Source organism: Rattus norvegicus, chromosome 1, assembly GCF_036323735.1.
Source record: "Rattus norvegicus strain BN/NHsdMcwi chromosome 1, GRCr8, whole genome shotgun sequence".
NCBI lineage: Eukaryota > Metazoa > Chordata > Mammalia > Rodentia > Muridae > Rattus > Rattus norvegicus.
Genome location: NC_086019.1, coordinates 110,250,120 through 110,268,945, shown reverse-complemented (window position 1 = coordinate 110,268,945; position 18,826 = coordinate 110,250,120). Strand labels below are relative to the sequence as shown.

The 18,826-nt window shown below is 41.4% G+C and overlaps 1 protein-coding gene and 1 pseudogene across 5 annotated transcripts in view; both read right to left on the bottom strand.

Moving 5' to 3' along the window:
• Positions 1 to 18,826, bottom strand: part of Ano5 (anoctamin 5) — a 101,095-nt gene that overhangs the window by 54,560 nt on the left and 27,709 nt on the right. For all 5 annotated transcript variants that reach the window (XR_010060061.1, XM_017590139.3, XM_006229266.5 and 2 more), the window contains 3 exons: positions 17,546 to 17,659; positions 826 to 894; positions 313 to 597 (listed from right to left, as the gene is read on the bottom strand). Coding sequence is in view for 4 of the 5 variants with exons in the window: in XM_017590139.3 (XP_017445628.1) it covers positions 313 to 597; positions 826 to 894; positions 17,546 to 17,659 (468 nt within the window). In the remaining variant the exon portion in view is untranslated. The remainder of the gene's footprint in view (positions 1 to 312; positions 598 to 825; positions 895 to 17,545; positions 17,660 to 18,826) is intronic.
• Positions 901 to 4,737, bottom strand: Csde1-ps1 (cold shock domain containing E1, pseudogene 1; annotated as a pseudogene).

The following is an 18,826-nucleotide window of genomic DNA, read 5'->3' as shown; positions in this document are numbered from 1 at the left end:
ATCATGAAATTTAATTACAATGGTGATATAAAACTCAAAACTTTGAGCTGTCAGTGAGAGGCTGTTCTGAGATTAGGTAATGCTTCTTGCACTACTGTTTTTACAATCGGCAACCTGTTCTTAAACAAGAAGTAGAGAGCTTAACAAGTTAAAGGTAGCTCTAACAGGCTTTCAGTCAAGCAAGGTACTATCAGATAATTATATTATGCCTAGGAAGAGCCCCAATGCTTAGCATTGAGCATGTACAAACCCAAAGACCAGAGTCATACCCACTATACATGGAGAGGGGTGCCTATGGCCTTCACTACTTACAATTCTGTTCCTTGTTGAGGATGGAAAGAAAGTGGCCTCATCTTCGATGAGGAAGAGCTCCTGACGATGTCTGCTGAACTGGGCAGTGAAATACTCAGGTTTGGGGTACTTCACGCCCAATGGGAGCTTCACAGGTCCAAGCATGTAAGACAGGGGTGAGTACTTTGGCCGTGGGATGTCACTCAACTTAATAGGCATCTTGATTCCCAGCACTTCAGCATAAGTGACCAGGACTTCCCACGGAGCGTGGATCTTCACAAAATAGGTTTTCCCATCTTCAGAATTCTGCATAGGAAGAGACAGAGTGAAAGAAATGATTAAAGAAGACAAATCTTATAAAATCTCAAAAATGAAAAATTTTGGCAAATCTCATGAAACTTCAAAAATGAAAATAAAATTTCAATTTATTCCATTTGTAATGCTCCAAACCCAACATCCTTCCAACCAAATACACAGGTAGGAGAAAAACCCACTTAAAATAAGATCCTTGAACAATTTATCAACTACAATTACCATTTTGTCTTCTATTTCCAACTCAAGACCTGTTTTTCTGAGATTTTGTTCAAACGTTTGTCTTCTTTCCTGCAGTGGAAACAAATGAAGAGGGTGATTCTGGTGTTCTGTGTCAGTGGAAAGTGCCAGCCTGACCTTCTGTGTTAGTTGGCAATGCAGGCCCCGCCCTTTGTGTTTGCTGGTAGCATAGTGCCAGTCCAACACTATGTTAACTGACAGGTCTGGCTAACCTTGGTGATGGCTTAGTAAGGGATAGGCAGAGTGAGGATACATTGTTGTGCTTCCAGAGGGTTCTAGGACCTTCTATAGTTGTTTATAAAAGTACCCTACAAGACATTTCTACTTCAGGCCATGGACTGCTTTTGACTTATAGCATAATTGACAAAACTCTGGAAATCCAAAATACCAAGTCTCTAAAACACAGGCTCTATTTGAAGATATGTTCAGTTTTACTGAATGATTTAAAAGTATGAGAAGACCTTGTGGCCAGACAAGCGCACACACACACACACACACACACACACACACACACACACACACACACACACACACACACACCAAGATTAATGCTAATGCCATTACAGGCCTGAACCTCATCACAGCTTTTGCTCTTGAATAACAAGTGGGCTTTCACTTAAAGAAAGGTTAAGATTAAATACAGGTCATGACTGCAAATACTAATTACTGTAGGATTGAGACAAAACATTGATGGGCAAAACTTCTTCCAGCTGTCATTGTGATTCAAATGTGAAAACTTTCAGGAGGTGGTCTGAACTACAAACGGCTTCACTAGGCTGTTCTTAGTCACTTATGATTAATATGTACCTTGACCTTGAGGTTCTGGCAAATTTTATAATGAATCACTTTAGTGTGTCTGTAGGGACATTTTTGAGAATTCTGGAATTTTGGTTTTTTCTTTTCCTCAAAAATCAGTTCACCATTAACATAAAACCGGAGAAAGGAAAAAGGTTGTGTGTTTACAAAGATCAACAATCTCTTTACCCAGAGTTCCAAACCTCAAGCAACAATGGCCACAACCCCTGAGCTGACCCTTGTCACCTTTAGACAAAAAGTCTTCACTCTACTTGCCGGGAACCCTGTTTAGGGCCAATTCAAGAGGAAGGCTGAGAAATCAGGCCAATCCATTGCATGATGCAAAGTTGAACAGAAGCTACACCAGAGACTACGTGCATGTATTCAACAGGCACTGGAAACAGGGTTACTTATGAACAAACAACAAACAACAAACAAACAAACTAGCAAAAACAGGACTCATTTCAGGCACAACTTTTTTATTAATTTTCATTTTGTTTTTAAAATCAGTAAAAGAAACTGGGTTCTAGAAGCAATTTTGTGCATTCATCTTTTGTTTGAGTGTGTTTCAATTATCACACTGCTGGCACACTTCATTTGCATGAAGTTCTGCATCATACATACTAATAATACTAGTAAAGTTATTTACCCCATCCCAGGAAGAAAAAAAAACCTACTCTCCTACTCTGGAAGATAATTTTTACTGAATTGTAATCAAACTTCATAAAGTGGATTGTGACAAGATTTATAAATGAGACGAAAATAACATTTTAACATTTGGCCATCAACTTAAGAAAACCATTCACTATATCAATTTTTGCCACGTTTGAAGGTAATATATTCTACCTTCATATGGTCCTCAGAATTAAAGCATAATGAACAGAGGGGAGAAGAAGGAAAAGAATGCAGCTGGATGTTAAGTCATGAAGGTAGAGTATACACTGACTAGTATGCACAATTTCATAGGGTCAACAAAGTAACAGTCTATGTTGCTCACCTACACAGACCAAGTGGAATTATCAATTACCATTTGCATTAAATGCACCAAATGAAGCTCCTGAATCGACACTATAAGGCGCTACCTTAAGTTTTCTAGGCTGCAACTGTGCATAATTTTAAAATGGTTTCTTACATTTATTTATTTTTTTCTTTAACCATGACAAGAAGAAGGTGTTAAAACTTGTGTATTAGTTCAATAGAATAAGTATTCCACATTTTGGGAGGGATGAAGAGGAAGATATTCAGAACCCTTCACCAGAATCCCCTCAACTTGACCATAGTGTATTAATGATGTGTTCTGTGGATGTGATTAGTCAAAGACGCCAGTTTGACAGATCTTTCTTTCTGCCCCAAGTCCCATTGAGCTATCTGGTCCCTTTGGTGGATGAAGAACCATTAAATGTGTAGCACTGGCATCATCCAGGGAGATGTTCTTTAAGCAACTGACCAACCAATCAGGTCAAGGAGCTTTGGGGTCTTCACAGACTCACCAAATATCCCAGGTTCTGCATTTCCCAGAGCACTCAGTAAGGATCAGAGAGAATTCCACCTCATCTCTTGCCTGTAGCTCAATGCCATCCTGAACTTTACATGGAAAAAGAGCTTCTGGCTATCTCCTACTTCATAGTTAATAAAGTCAAACTGGTCTTTCACACACTCCACAGTATCCCTATGAAGAGGTGTGATGTTGTAGGCCATAGTTTGTGCACACAACTGGAACTTGATACTCTCCCCTTTCTGCAGGCAATCCCCTTTGTCGGCCATACCAACTACACCAAAAGGATGCACTTCACCCTTCATATCCCCCTCCTCCACAATCTCAGTTATTCCTTGGTACTAAATCTGTGACGCATCAACACCTCTCAGAGGACAAATGACTTCACCAGGGTAGGCGGTATGATTAGCTTCCTCAGTAATCCATTCACTGAGTGAGCTTTGTTTTAGGTTCTTAGCACTGACTTTGTTGCCTTTGCCATTGGACAAGCCATGTCTCCCAGGTCCAGGTGATTAACATCATGAGAGAACTCACTATAATGGAAAAATATTTCCTTATCATGATTAACTATTTCAAGAAATCCAAAATTATCTTTCAGAGTTGCCACAAAACCCAAGAGCCTGTTGGAGTTAGGATCATGATCTCAGTTTCACACAAGTTGCTATCTGCTGTCCATCTCTCTGTTTGTCACTAATACCAAATTCAACCTTATCTCCTATTTGAGGAGAAGTAGATCCTTCCACATCCTTGGCTTGAAAAGCAATAGTCAGTTTCACCCCACAGTCATCATAAGCAATAATACCATCTTCTGCCTCCTTGTCTTGGCCTTTATTTGGGCTTGTCATTTTAGGATTGGAAAAAGTGGCTTCTGTTTCTATGGTGCCCAGGAAATGATGATCTGAATGGGAATGGAATAAAACCATGTCCTTGGGAAGTTTTTTAATCCTAATATTGTAAGAACAAGTCTTTTGTTTTAATTCCATGGATAGGGGTGTGGGGTTGTTTCAGGCTGTCCACAATATCTATGCTTTGCCTCATGCTCTAGAAGAAGCATGGTTGTACAAGCTGCAGATACTTTCTATAATTGTGTGACTTTTCCAATTCTGGGAACTTTTCAGAGAGTACATAAATTCAAGAGCCTTGAGAGGCAGGAGACATGGTGGATGGTTGTTGTTTCTTGGAAAGTTTGTGGTTTGATAATAGCCATAGTCTCTCTGTCTCTCTCTGTCTCTCTGTCTCTCTGTCTCTCTCTGTCTCTGTCTCTCTCTCTCTCTCTGTCTCTCTCTCTCTCTCTCTCTCTCTCCTTTCTTCTCTATTATTCTTTCTCTCCTATCTAGTGATAGGAGGTGAAACTAGAGAGATCAAGGGTAGGAAATAAATAGAATCCACAAAGTAGCAGAGACTAACTGCCACATATGACCTTTCCACGTCTAATGCTAACATAAAAGGGTCTGTGATTGTGAACACCCTTCCCCTCAGCAATCTTTACTTAACTACATTTCTTTTTTTTTATTTCAATAATTTTTTTATTAACTTGAGTATTTCTTATATACATTTCGAGTTTTATTCCCTTTCCCGGTTTCCGGGCAAACATGCCCCTAATCCCTCCCCCTCCCCTTCTGTATGGGTGTTCCCATCCCCATCATCCCCCCCATTGCCGCCCTCCCCACAACAATCTAGTTCACTGGGGGTTCAGTCTTAGCAGGACCCAGGGCTTCCCCTTCCACTGCTGTTCTTACTAGGATATTCATTGCTACCTATGAGGTCAGAGTCCAGGGTCAGTCCATGTAGTCTTTAGGTAGTGGCTTAGTCCCTGGAAGCTCTGGTTGCTTGGCATTGTTGTACATATGGGGTCTCGAGCCCCTTGAAGTTCTTCCAGTTCTTTCTCTGATGCCTTCAACGGGGGTCCTATTCTCAGTTTAGTGGTTTGCTGCTGGCATTCGCCTCTGTATTTGCTGTATTCTGGCTGTGTCTCTCAGGAGCGATCTACATCTGGCTCCTGTCGGCCTGCACTTCTTTGCTTCATCTATCTTGTCTAATTGGATGGCTGTATATGTATGGGCCACATGTGGGGCAGGCTCTGAATGGGTGTTCCTTCTGTGTCTGTTTTAATCTTTGCCTCTCTATTCCCTGCCACGGGTATTCTTGTTCCCCTTTTAAAGAAGAGTGAAGCATTCACATTTTGATCATCCGTCTTGAGTTTCATTTGTTCTAGGCATATAGGGTAATTCAAGCATTTGGGCTAATAGCCACTTATCAATGAGTGCATACCATGTGTGTTTTTCTGTGATTGGGTTACCTCACTCAGGATGATATTTTCCAGTTCCAACCATTTGCCTACAAATTTCATAAAGTCATTGTTTTTGATAGCTGAGTAATATTCCATTGTGTAGACGTACCACATTTTCTGTATCCATTCCTCTGTTGAAGGGCATCTGGGTTCTTTCCAGCTTCTAGCTATTATAAATAAGGCTGCGATGAACATAGTGGAGCACGTGTCTTTTTTATATGTTGGGGCATCTTTTGGGTATATGCCCAAGAGAGATACAGCTGGATCTTCAGGCAGTTCAATGTCCAATTTTCTGAGGAACCTCCAGACTGATTTCCAGAATGGTTGTATCAGTCTGCAACCCCACCAACAATAGAGGAGTGTTCCTCTTTCTCCACATCCTCTCCAGCATCTGCTGTCACATGAGTTTTTGATCTTAGCCATTCTCACTGATGTGAGGTGAAATCTCAGGGTTGTTTTGATTTGCATTTCCCTTATAACTAAAGATATTGAACATTTCTTTAGGTGTTTCTCGGCCATTCAGCATTCCTCAGCTGTGAATTCTTTGATCACCTCTGAGCCCCATTTTTTAATAGGGTTATTTTTCTCCCTGCGGTCTAACTTCTTGAGTTCTTTGTATATTTTGGATATAAGGCCTCTATCTGTTGTAGGATTGGTAAAGATCTTTTCCCAATCTGTTGGTTGCCGTTTTGTCCTAACCACAGAGTCCTTTGCCTTACAGAAGCTTTGCAGTTTTATGAGATCCCATTTGTCGATTCTTGATCTTAGAGCATAAGCCATTGGTGTTTTGTTCAGGAAATTTTTTTCCAGTGCCCATGTGTTCTGGATGCTTCCCTAGTTTTTCTTCTATTAGTTTGAGTGTGTCTGGTTTGATATGGAGGTCCTTGATCCACTTGGACTTAAGCTTTGTACAGGGTGATAAGCATGGATCGATCTGCATTCTTCTACATGTTGACCTCCAGTTGAACCAGCACCATTTGCTGAAAATGCTATCTTTTTTTACATCGATTGTTTTGGCTCCTTTGTCAAAAATCAAGTGCCCATAGGTGTGTGGGTTCATTTCTGGGTCTTCAATTCTGTTCCATTGGTCTATCTGTCTCTCTCTGTACCAATACCATGCAGTTTTTATCACTATTGCTCTGTAATACTGCTTGAGTTCAGGGATAGTGATTCCCCCTGAAGTCCTTTTATTGTTGAGGATAGTTTTAGCTATCCTGGGTTTTTTGTTATTCCAGATGAATTTGCAAATTGTTCTGTCTAGCTCTTTGAAGAATTGGATTGGTATTTTGATGGGGATTGCATTGAATCTGTAGATCGCTTTTGGTAAATGGCCATTTTTACTATATTAATCCTGCCAATCCATGAGCATGGGAGATCTTTCTATCTTCTGAGGTCTTCTTCAATTTCTTTCTTCAGAGTCTTGAAGTTCTTATTGTACAAATCTTTTACTTGCTTGGTTAAAGTCACACCAAGGTACTTTATATTATTTGGGTCTATTATGAAGGGTGTTGTTTCCCTAATTTCTTTCTCGGCTTGTTTCTCTTTTGTGTAGAGGAAGGCTACTGATTTATTTGAGTTAATTTTATACCCAGCCACTTTGCTGAAGTTGTTTATCAGCTTTAGTAGCTCTCTGGTGTAACTTTTGGGATCACTTGAATATACTATCATATCATCTGCAAATAGTGATATTTTGACTTCTTCCTTAGGAGTTATGGGGTTGTTTAACTGGTTTATCTGTTCCTGATTTAACTTCGGTACCTGGTATCTGTCTAGGAAATTGTCCATTTCCTGCAGATTTTCAAGTTTTGGTGAATATAGGCTTTTATGGTAAGATCTAATGATTTTTTGAATTTCCTCTGAATCTGTAGTTATGTCTCCCTTTTCATTTCTGATTTTGTTAATTTGGACACACTCTCTGTGTCCTCTCGTTAGTCTGGCTAAGGGTTTATCTATCTTGTTGATTTTCTCAAAGAACCAACTTTTGGTTCTATTGATTCTTTCTATGGTCCTTTTTGTTTCTACTTGGTTGATTCCAGCTCTGAGTTTGATTATTTCCTGCCTTCTACTCCTCCTGGGTGTATTTGCTTCTTTTTGTTCTAGAGCTTTTAGGTGTGCTGTCAAGCTGCTGACATATGCTCTTTCCTGTTTCTTTCTGCAGGCACTCAGCGCTATGAGTTTTCCTCTTAGCACAGCTTTCATTGTGTCCCATAAGTTTGGGTATGTTGTACCTTCATTTTCATTAAATTCTAAAAAGTCTTTAATTTCTTTCTTTATTTCTTCCTTGACCAGGTTATCATTGAATAGAGCATTGTTCAATTTCCACGTGTATGTGGGCATTCTTCCCTTATTGTTCTTGAAGACCAGTTTTAGGCCGTGGTTGTCTGATAGCACACATGGGATCATTTCTATCTTTCTGTACATGTTGAGGCCCGTTTTTTGACCAATTATATGGTCAATTTTGGAGAAAGTACCATGAGGAGCTGAGAAGAAGGTATATCCTTTTGCTTTAGGATAGAATGTTCTATAAATATCTGTTAAATCCATTTGATATATGACTTCTCTTAGTCTTCCTGTGTCTCTGTTTAATTTCTGTTTCCATGATCTGTCCATTGATGAGAGTGGGGTGTTGAAATCTCCTACTATTATTGTGTGAGGTGCAATGTGTGTTTTGAACTTTAGTAAGGTTTCTTTTACGTATGTAGGTGCCCTTGTATTTGGGGCACAGATATTTAGGATTGAGATTTCATCTTGGTGGATTTTTCCTTTGTTGAATATGAAGTGTCCTTCCTTATCTTTTTTGATGACTTTTAGTTGAAAATTGATTTTATTCGATATTAGAATGGCTACTCCAGCTTGCTTCTTCAGACCATTTGCTTGGAAAGTTGTTTTCCAGCCTTTTACTCTGAGGTAGTGTCTGTCTTTGTCTCTGAGGTGTGTTTCCTGTAGGCAGCAGAATGCAGGGTCCTCGTTGCATATACAGTTTGTTAATCTATGTCTTTTTATTGGGGAGTTGAGGCCATTGATGTTGAGAGATATTAAGGAATAGTGATTATTGCTTCCTGTTATATTCATATTTGGATGTGAGGTTATGTTTGTGTGCTTTTCTTCTCTTTGTTTTGTTGCCAAGACGATTAGTTTCTTGCTTCTTCTAGGGTATAGCTTGCCTCCTTATGTTGGGCTTTAACATTTATTATCCTTTGTAGTGCTGGATTTGTAGAAAGATATTGTGTAAATTTGTTTTGTCATGGAATATCTTGGTTTCTCCATCTATGTTAATTGAGAGTTTTGCAGGATACAGTAACCTGGGCTGGCATTTGTGTTCTCTTAGGGTCTGTATGACATCAGTCCAGGATCTTCTGGCCTTCATAGTTTCTGGCGAAAAGTCTGGTGTGATTCTGATAGGTCTGCCTTTATATGTTACTTGACCTTTTTCCCTTACTGCTTTTAATATTCTTTCTTCATTTTGTGCGTTTGGTGTTTTGACTATTATGTGACGGGAGGTGTTTCTTTTCTGGTCCAATCTATTTGGAGTTCTGTAGGCTTCTTGTATGCCTATGGGTATCTCTTTTTTTAGGTTAGGGAAGTTTTCTTCTATGATTTTGTTGAAGATATTTACTGGTCCTTTGAGTTGGGAGTCTTCACTTTCTTCTATACCTATCATCCTTAGGTTTGATCTTCTCATTGTGTCCTAGATTTTCTGTATGTCTTGGACCAGTAGCTTTTTCTGTTTTACATTATCTTTGACAGTTGTGTAGATGATTTCTATGGAAACTTCTGCTGCTGAGATTCTCTCTTCTATGTCTTGTATTCTGTTGGTGATGCTTGTATTAAAGCTCCTTGCCTCTTCCTTTGGTTTTCTATATCCAGTGTTGCCTCCCTTTGTGCTTTCTTTATTGTTTCTATTTCCATTTTCAATTCCTTCACCTGTTTGATTGTGTTTTCCTGTAATTCTTTCAGGGATTTTTGTGATTCCTCTCTGTAGGCTTCTACTTGTTCTCTAAGGGAGTTCTTCACGTCTTTCTTGAAGTCCTCCAGCATCATGATCAAATATGATTTTGAAACTAGATCTTGCTTTTCTGGTGTGTTTGGATATTCCGTGTTTGCTTTGGTGGGAGAATTGGGCTCCGATGATGCCATGTAGTCTTGGTTTCTGTTGCTTGGGTTCCTGCGCTTGCCTCTCGCCATCAGATTATCTCTAGTGTTACTTTGTTCTGCTATTTCTGACAGTGGTTAGACTGTCCTATAAGCTTGTGTGTCAGGAGTGCTGTAGACCTGTTTTCCTGTTTTCTTTCAGCCAGTTATGGGACAGAGTGTTCTGCTTTCGGGCGTGTAGTTTTTCCTCTCTACAGGTCTTCAGTTGTTCCTGTGGGCCTGTGTCTTGAGTTCACCAGGCAGCTTTCTTGCAGCAGAAAAGTTGCTCTTACCTGTGGTCCCGAGGCTCAAGTTCACTCTCGGGGTGCTGCCCATGAGCTCTCTGCTGCAGCAGCAACAAGGAAGATCTGTGCTGCCCTTTCCGGGAGCTTCCATGCACCAGGGTTCTAGATGGTGTTTGGTGTTTTCCTCTGGCGTCCAAGATGTGTGCAGGGTGCCGTCTCTTCTGGTTTCCCAGGCGTGTCTGCCTCTCTGAAGGTTTAGCTCTCCCTCCCACGGGATTTGGGTGCAGAGAACTGTTTATCCGGTCTGTTTCCTTCAGGTTCCGGCGGTGTCTCAGGCTCAGGGGTCCTGCCACTCCTGGGCCCTCCCCCACAGGAACCCAGAGGCCTTATACAGTTTCCTCTTGGGCCAGGGATGTGGGCAGGGGTGGGTAGTGTTGGTGGTCTCTTCCGCTCTGCAGCCTCAGGAGTGCCCACCTGATCAGGCGGTGAGGTCTCTCTCCCACGGGGTCTGGGAGCAGAGAGCTGCTGCGGGCCGGGATCCGTGGGTTTGGGGCTCCAGGTAAACACAGGAAGTGCCTGGTCCTAGAGGAATTCTGCCTCTGTGTGTCCCGAGTTCACCAGGCAGGTTTCTTGCAGCAGAAAAGTTGGTCTTACCTGTGGTCCCGAGGCTCAAGTTCTCTCACGGGGTGCTGCCCACGAGCTCTCTGGGGCGGCAGCAACCAGGAGGTCACTTGATTTTTGACAAAGAAGCCAAAACCATCCAATGGAAAAAAGATAGCATTTTCAGAAAATGGTGCTGGTTCAACTGGAGGTCAACATGTAGAAGAATGCAGATTGATCCATTCTTATCACCCTCTACAAAGCTTAAGTCCAAGTGAATCAAGAATCTCCACATCAAATCAGATACACTCAAACTAATAGAAGAAAATGTGGGGAAGCATCTTGAACACATGGGCACTGGAGAAAATTTCCTGAACAAAACACCAATGGCTTATGCTCTAAGATCAAGAATCAACAAACGGGATCTCATAAAACTACAAAGCTTCTGTAAAGCAAAGGACACTGTTGTTAGGATAAAATGGTGACCAAAAGATCGGGAAAAGATCTTTACCAATCCTACAACAGATAGAGGGTTTATATCCAAAATACAAAGAACTCAAGAAGTTAGACCGCAGGGAGACAAATAACCCTATTAAAAATGGGGTTCAGGGGTTGGGGATTTAGCTCAGTGGTAGAGCGCTTGCCTAGCAACCGCAAGGCCCTGGGTTCGGTCCCCAGCTCCGAAAAAAAATGGGGTTCAGAGCTAAACAAAGAATTCATAGCTGAGGAATGCCAAATGGCTGAGAAACACCTAAAGAAATGTTCAACATCTTTAGTCATAAGGGAAATGCAAATCAAAACAACCCTGAGATTTCACCTCACACCAGTGAGAATGGCTAAGATCAAAAACTCAGGTGACAACAGATGCTGGCGAGGATGTGGAGAAAGAGGAACACTCCTCCATTGTTGGTGGGATTGCAGACTAGTACAACCATTCTGGAAATCAGTCTGGAGGTTCCTCAGAAAATTGGACATTGAACTACCTGAGGACCCAGCTATACCTCTCTTGGACATATACCCAAAAGATGGCCCAACATATAACAAAGACACATGCTCCACTATGTTCATAGCAGGCTTATTTATAATAGCCAGAAGCTGGAAAGAACCCAGATGCCCTTCAACAGAGGAATGGATACAGAAAATATGGTACATCTACACAATGGAATACTACTCAGCTATCAAAAACAATGACTTTATGAAATTCATAGGCAAATGCATGGAACTGGAAAATATCCTGAGTGAGGTAACCCAATCACAGAAAAACACACATGGTATGCCCTCATTGATAAGTGGCTATTAGCCCAAATTCTTAAATTACCCTAGATGCATAGAACAGGTGAAACTCAAGAAGGATGACCAAAATGTGAATGCTTCACTCCTTCTTTAAAAGGGGGACAAGAATACCCTTGGGAGGGAATAGGGGGACAAAGTTTAGAACAAAGGCTGAAGGAACGCCCATTCAGAGCCTGCCCCACATGTGGCCCATACATATACAGCCACCAAAGTAGATAAGATGGATGAAGCAAAGAAGTGCAGGCCGACAGGAACCGGATGTAGATCTCTCCTGAGAGACACAGCCAGAATACAGCAAATACATAGGCAAAAGCCAGTAGCAAACCATTGAACTGAGAATGGGGCCCCTGTTTAAAGAATCAGAGGAAGGAATGAAAGAGCTGAAGGGGCTTGAGGCCCCGTATGAAAAACAATGCCAACCAACCAGAGCTTCCAGGGATTAAGCCACTACCCAAAGACTATACATGGACTGACCCTGGACTCCAACCTCATAGGTAGCAATGAATATCCTAGTAAGAGCACCAGTGGAAGGGGAAGCCCTTGGTCCTGCCAAGGCTGGACCCCCAGTGAACGGGATTCTTAGGAGGAGGACGGTAATGGGGGGAGGGTGGAGAGGGGAACACCCATCGAGAAGGGGAGCAGGAGGGGTTAGGGGGATGTTGGCCTAGAAACCGGGAAAGGGAATAACATTTGAAGTGTAAATAAGAAATACCCAATTTAATAAAGATGGGGAAAAAAAAGAAAAAAGAAAAGAAAAAGAAAAAAGACATCCTACAAATTAAAGAACACAGTAGTAATAGAGGATAATTTAAAATGCTTTATTCAGCACCAACAGTGTGAATTAGTCTTTAGTCGCAAAGTGCAAGTTAAAGAATAATAAATCCCCAGAGTTCTGCCGAACTGACAGCAGAGTTAAAAATGAATGGCAGACCATTAAGCATTATTTTAAACATTAATGGTTTGTAATTAATGAAATTATTTTAGACATGCTAAAAATTTCATTCATTTTTATTTTATGTTTATGAATGTCTTGCCTGCATGTGTGTCAGTACACCACATGTGTGCAATGCCATTTGATCTCTTGGAGCTAGAATTATGGACAGTCGTGAGTCACATGTGTGCAGTGGGAACCAATCTGAGGGTCTGTGCAAGAGCAACCTGTGCTCTTAACCACTGGGCCACCTGTCCACTTATTTCTTTCCTGTTTTTATTTTTCATAAAACTCAGGAGTTTCAATAAATCTGTAATTCAATATCTCCAACCTCTTGATACAAATCACCTTACTTTGCACCAAAATCATAAGAATAAAAGAACATGATTGAACCTGAACCCTTTGGTTCTAGGAATGATTGTACTCACCCAAAAATGAAGAAAACATTACTAAGCGCCTGTACGTCAACAACCAATACATTTATTATATACTCACTTCTCATGTTATGGCTTTTCTTGTCATATTTTAAAATAAATCGATGATTTTTATCAGTTATGCACTCATATAACTATGAACTCACATAATTTTAAAATTAACACAATATGGAAAGAAACATTAAGTTTCACTGTCTTATAGTTAATGATAAAAGTATTTCAGTCAATCTATTGCAAAGTTAGGACTTATGAGTAATGAAAGATATACTTGCGCTGGTTACAGGCCCCTACATACTAGTAGTAGATATGTAACTTGTTCTTCGTGTGGGTCCCCTAACAATTGGATCTGGGGCTACCTCTGACTCTATTGCCTCCCTTTGAACCCCATTCCCCTAGCTGGGCTGTCTTACCTGGCCTCAGTGAAAGAGGACGTGTTCAGTCTTGATGCAACTTTATGTGCTAGGGTGGGTTGTTAACCATGGGGGCTTCCTCTTCTCTAAGGAGGACGGGGGTAGTTTGAGGAAGAGTATGTGAGGATGGGACTGGGAGGAAGGGAGGGAAGTGGGGCTGAGATTGGGATATAAGGTTAAGAAATACATTTTAAATGTGCAACTGGAAATAAGAGATGTGCAACGGTGGTTGTTCACATGAGATGGAAAGTAAATGAAAAACAGAATAGAAACTTTAGGTGAGGGAAAAAAATCTTAGGTGTGAAAGGGTTTCTTCCAATAGATCTTTAAAATAAACAATGAATAATAGTGTATGTCCAGTTTCCATGTAACTTACTATTGACATATGCTGAAATATTTATGTTGTGTACTTGTGTTTGTATAGGTCAGCGCAGAGGCCTGCAGAGGGCAGCAGTGCACTGGAGTGACAGGCAGTTGTGCAATGACTCCTGTGTTGAACTGAATTCAGGTTTTCTGCAAGGGCAGCACATGTTCTTAGCTTCTCCATCCGACTCTATCCTTTTTGTAGTTGTTAGAATTTATGGTGAATAACTATGGGTGAGTACATTTAGAGATGAGTCAGGCTTTGGGGGGCGCAGTGTAATGGTGTAACTCTTAGGTTTTAGACGTTGGTAAAGTTCACACTGAGATGTGGATACTCACTGAGTTATGTACTCTTGGAGAGAATTATGGACTAGGAAGGAAGGTTGCTGATTTAAAGCTGTGAGACAAAAATGTTACTGTCAAAGCAGCCAACCTAAGTTAAGGGAAAAAGGAAGGAGGAGGAGGAAGAAAAGGAAGAGGAAGAAGAGGTTGAGAACTGTGCCTCATGTCAAAGTCATCGCAAAGGACAAAGGAGAAAGACAGATAGATAAGGAGAAGCTAGCGAAAGGGTAGAATATTCTTGAGGATATCGAGTTCCAGAAAGAAAGAAAAGATGGCACAGGGCAGAGAAGAGAACTAACTCCACCAAATGCCGACTAGTTGTGATGGCTTTTTGGTTTTTAACTTGATGAAACAGGAATGAACTGCAATCCAGAAATGTACAAAACACCAGTAAGACAGTTTGTTTTGGTTTTTCTCCGTTTGAAGTGAGTGAATCCATTTCTAGTTCAGACCTCTCAGGTGGGAAGACACACACCTTTGATATCACTGTTGAGTCAGAAAGACACAACTCTCATCTGGGCTCTACCTTCTGCTAGCAGCCTATGTAAGGACATGGAAGGAGGAAAATTTTGCTTTTTGCCTGCTTGCTCTGGCCTGGCTAGCAAGTCATTCCTTGCTACTCAGAAGAGCCTACTTTTTCTGAGTTCCAGTGTCTACTTAAAACCAACTGGGACATCCAAACTTTGTGGACTGAACAACTTCTGAATTCTTAGGATTCCCATTCATAGACTGACATTGTTGAGTTGAGGTTAAGCTGATTCCATGAAAGGCTTCAAATTGGCAGTTCAGGAGACTGTCTCTAAGAATTGGACAAGCCCAATCAAGCCCAGATTAGTCAGTTACTAGAAAAAAACCCAGGACTTCAGACATCGAGTCAGAAACTGCCCTGCCATCAGAAGCTGCCCTGCCACCTGGCCTGAGACAAGGACAGTGGGTCAGCAGCAGTTTCCAGACTTCCCCAGCAGCAGTTTCCAGACTTCCCCAGCAACAGTTTCCGGCCCCTACATCCCAGTAATGGTTCTGGAATGTCCCTAGAGAAGGACTCAAAAGATTAAGATACAGGCCACCTAATCTAGAATCCTCCTAATGCATTTTAAATCGGGCCTGTGAGCTCACTTCTAGGTCTCTCTATTTTGGTAATGGGAGACCCCACCATTCTGGGCTTCTGCAGAATAAAACACTCTTTGCATTTATACTATTTGAGTTTGGGGTATCAATCATGGACCCTTACAGAGTTAGTTCGATCCTAGCCTGTAAGTGATTCTAATAAATCCCTTTTCTCTGTATATAGAAAAATAGATTCATTCTGTAAGTTCTGATACTCTAGAGAACCCTGACTAATATGTTAGTCAAGCAAGACAGGAACTAAGATTTGGCTATTCCTTTATATGTAGAGATGACACTGTGGTTAGGGTAGGGTGCATGGACCTTTGCGTGTAGTACACAAAGAGTTTGTTTTAATTAAACTGGTTTTTGGCAATAAGTATAATTTGGGGGAAATGGACATGTAATCAATCACTTAAATAAAATTAAAATGTAGCCATATTGTGATTTTTATACTGCTTGGAAGATTTTACTGGGGTACATGAGCTGTGGGAGAACAGATATAGTTGTTGGACGCTTTCTTTATCCACCAGGTATGTCTGAGTGTGTGCCTGATTTACTTTAGTCACTGACCCCACGTCTCCTCCTTGGATGCCTGAATTCATTGTCAGAGTTGGCCTCTGGGAAAAAAAATGTGGTCTATACAAAATGGGGAAGAGTGAAATTATGGCCTTTGCATGAAAATAACTGGATATCAATTAGCATGTTAAGGGAAAGAAGCCAGACTAACAAAACAAGTATTGCCTGTGGAGTTGGAGAGGGCCGTGAAAGTAAAGGGGGTAAACATTAAAGTTGTGCAAGACAGAGAAGGAAACATGGTACATGATCGAAGCATGTATAGAATGCCTCAGTTGCTATAACCAATATATGCTAATGGAAACATTTTACAGAAGGAAGGAGAGAAGGAAATGAGGGAGGGAGGGAGGAAGAAAAGGGGGAGAAAATAAGAAAGGAAAATTATGGCAATATAGTATATGTATCTTTTCTGGTTTGTATGTGATTAAACAAAAAAAGGGTATGGGCAAGAAAGATTTGAGCACTTACACATGTGCTGTGCTCACAGGTCATCAGAAAGGAGCAGTGACGAGAGAGCAGAAAGGAGAAGAGAGAGTGATGTGAGGGTGAGTCAGGGCTAAGGGTAGAAGAGACAAGAAGAACTGGGGTTGAATAAATGACAAGGCCAATTTGATGATATTCTATACTCGGGCATTTTAGAAACAAGAAAGGAAGAGTAAAGTCAACAAAGTACTCAGCCTGTACTGCCCCTCCTTAAAAGGAAGAGGACAATGAGAAGCAAAATCCTCAAGGAAGGGTCTGGTGTGGGTGGAACATCCACAGAAGATAGGAAGAGATAAAAAGATGGCTGCTGTCTATGAATTTAGAGGTGTTAGTGGATAGTTACTGGAACAAGGTAGACAGGTACAAACTAAGGACGTTCAGCTTCATAGATAACATTCAGTTTTCAAGTTATTATCTGTGTAACAGTTCAGCCTGTGAACAAACACCTGCACACATATGTGCACACGCATAAATCCTTACACGTGTAGATCAACTCCCTCATTCACTCTTTCAAACAGCGGCTCCTTACTGGGCACTGCTCACACTTCACTGGCATTCTGGGCCCCTGAGGATGGAATGGGAACCTACCTTGTGGTCTTAGAGGAAGTAAAGCAAAAATAATAAAGAGAGAAAGTAATGAGCGGGGGAGTCAGGATTAGAGAGAGCTTGGCACAAAGGCTGTTTTTCACTAGATTTGCTGAACACTCTGAAGGTGGCAACAGCATGCACTAGATCAGCTGTTCTCAACCTGTGGGCTGTAACTCCCCTAAGGAGGTGCCATGTCAGGTGCCCTGAATATTACATAGTTACATGACAGTTCATAACAATAGCAAAACTACAGTTAGGAAGTAGTAACAAGGTCTTTTTATGGTTGGGGGAACGCCAGCACATGCGGAACTGAATTAAAGGCTGGAAGCCCCGGACCAGATTCAGAGATATACTTTCTATTTGTGGGATCACACCTGATATCTAAAGCATGGTGTATGAGGTAGAGATCAGTCGCGTGGGGAGAGAAGTGGGAGAGAAGGGCGTAAAGGGTGGGAAAGAAGAAAGGGGAGGGGAGGAGAAAGAACTTGTCACTGGCATCATCTCCAAAGCATTCAGAAGACAAATGTTAACTTCAGGCTGTGCGGTCAGGATGCTCTTAGCCAACTCTGTCTCTAGCATAGTCATCTTGTTATGTCCCCACGTCTCTCAGACCAACACTCACTGCCTTCAGCTCTCCGTCTTTCTTTACATCTTCCACGTAGGACAGGACGAAGTCAATCTGCCGGATTCCATCTCTGAAGAAGACTGAGTCTTTGCTTTGTTCGCTCCTCTGAAACTGCAGAAGACACACACACATGACAAGATTTCACGGCACTTTTTATTCTCCAAGAGCGGAAACACAAAGGCAGTTAGCTAGAATTGGTCCACCACATCTTTTTTTTTTTCTCCCCACACTTAACATAGAAAGTCAGCGCAAGTCATAACAGAAATTGGGCCCCTTTACAAAGTAAAATCCCACAGAGGATTAAATGATACATAGTCAGGAGGGACTAAAGGAGACAGAGTGATTGCATGGTTAAACAAAATAACCATGGGCTGTTGTACAAATGCTGCAGCTATGCCAAATTGTAAGATGAACACACTTATACACTGAAACTAAAAACACACATTCAGGCAGAAAGATGCGGTTTTAATAAAACACAGCACTAATTAGTATTCTCCATTATCACACACTTCTTTCCAGGGCACAACTAGTTGCATGCCGAGTAATGGAGTCTGTTTGTATTAACACAAACTGTTAGTGGTTACAATGGTCAAAAGAAGAAGCAGAAGCAGGTAGTCGGCCAGCTGACCTCACCATGGCTATGTCCGACAAGTGTCTGTCATCAGTGTCTCAAGTGAGTGACAACCCACGTTTTCTTTATAGTTCTATGGATTTTCTCAATATAACATACTGAGCATTGCAGGGGGAAAAGAGACTTCACATTTGATACTGTATTCCTCACCACTGATATGAAAGGTGTAATACTTTGTACTTAGAACAGCCCTGTGTGAGCATGGCGTCATGTAATGGTTGGTTAGTGATATCACTGGGTTGTCTCCCAGCTGCTTCCTGCGGCCGGGAGCTAGGTCACTCTGGATTCTTCCTAGCAGGTTACCTGCATCTTCTGCCATCCCTGTGCTGACCTGCACCTGCCAGCACAGCTGAGCATCCCCATAAAAAGGACAGATGGTGCTCAGCCAGCACAAACAGGACAGAAATCTCGTACATGGTGTGTGGTCTGTCAACACAGTGATGCTATTTACCTCTGGGTTTCTGGCCAACTATGGTGGAGGAGGAAGAGGCTTTCAAGGCATGTGAGGAGAAAAGTGGGAAAATGTAGACAGAGATGAAAATATCTAGGGAGATCAGACTACTTGTCAGGATACTCCAACTCAGAAAAAGACCCACAGTCTTCTCTCTTTTTTAAGGGTTGTAAAAAAAATCTGAAAAAAGTCAAGC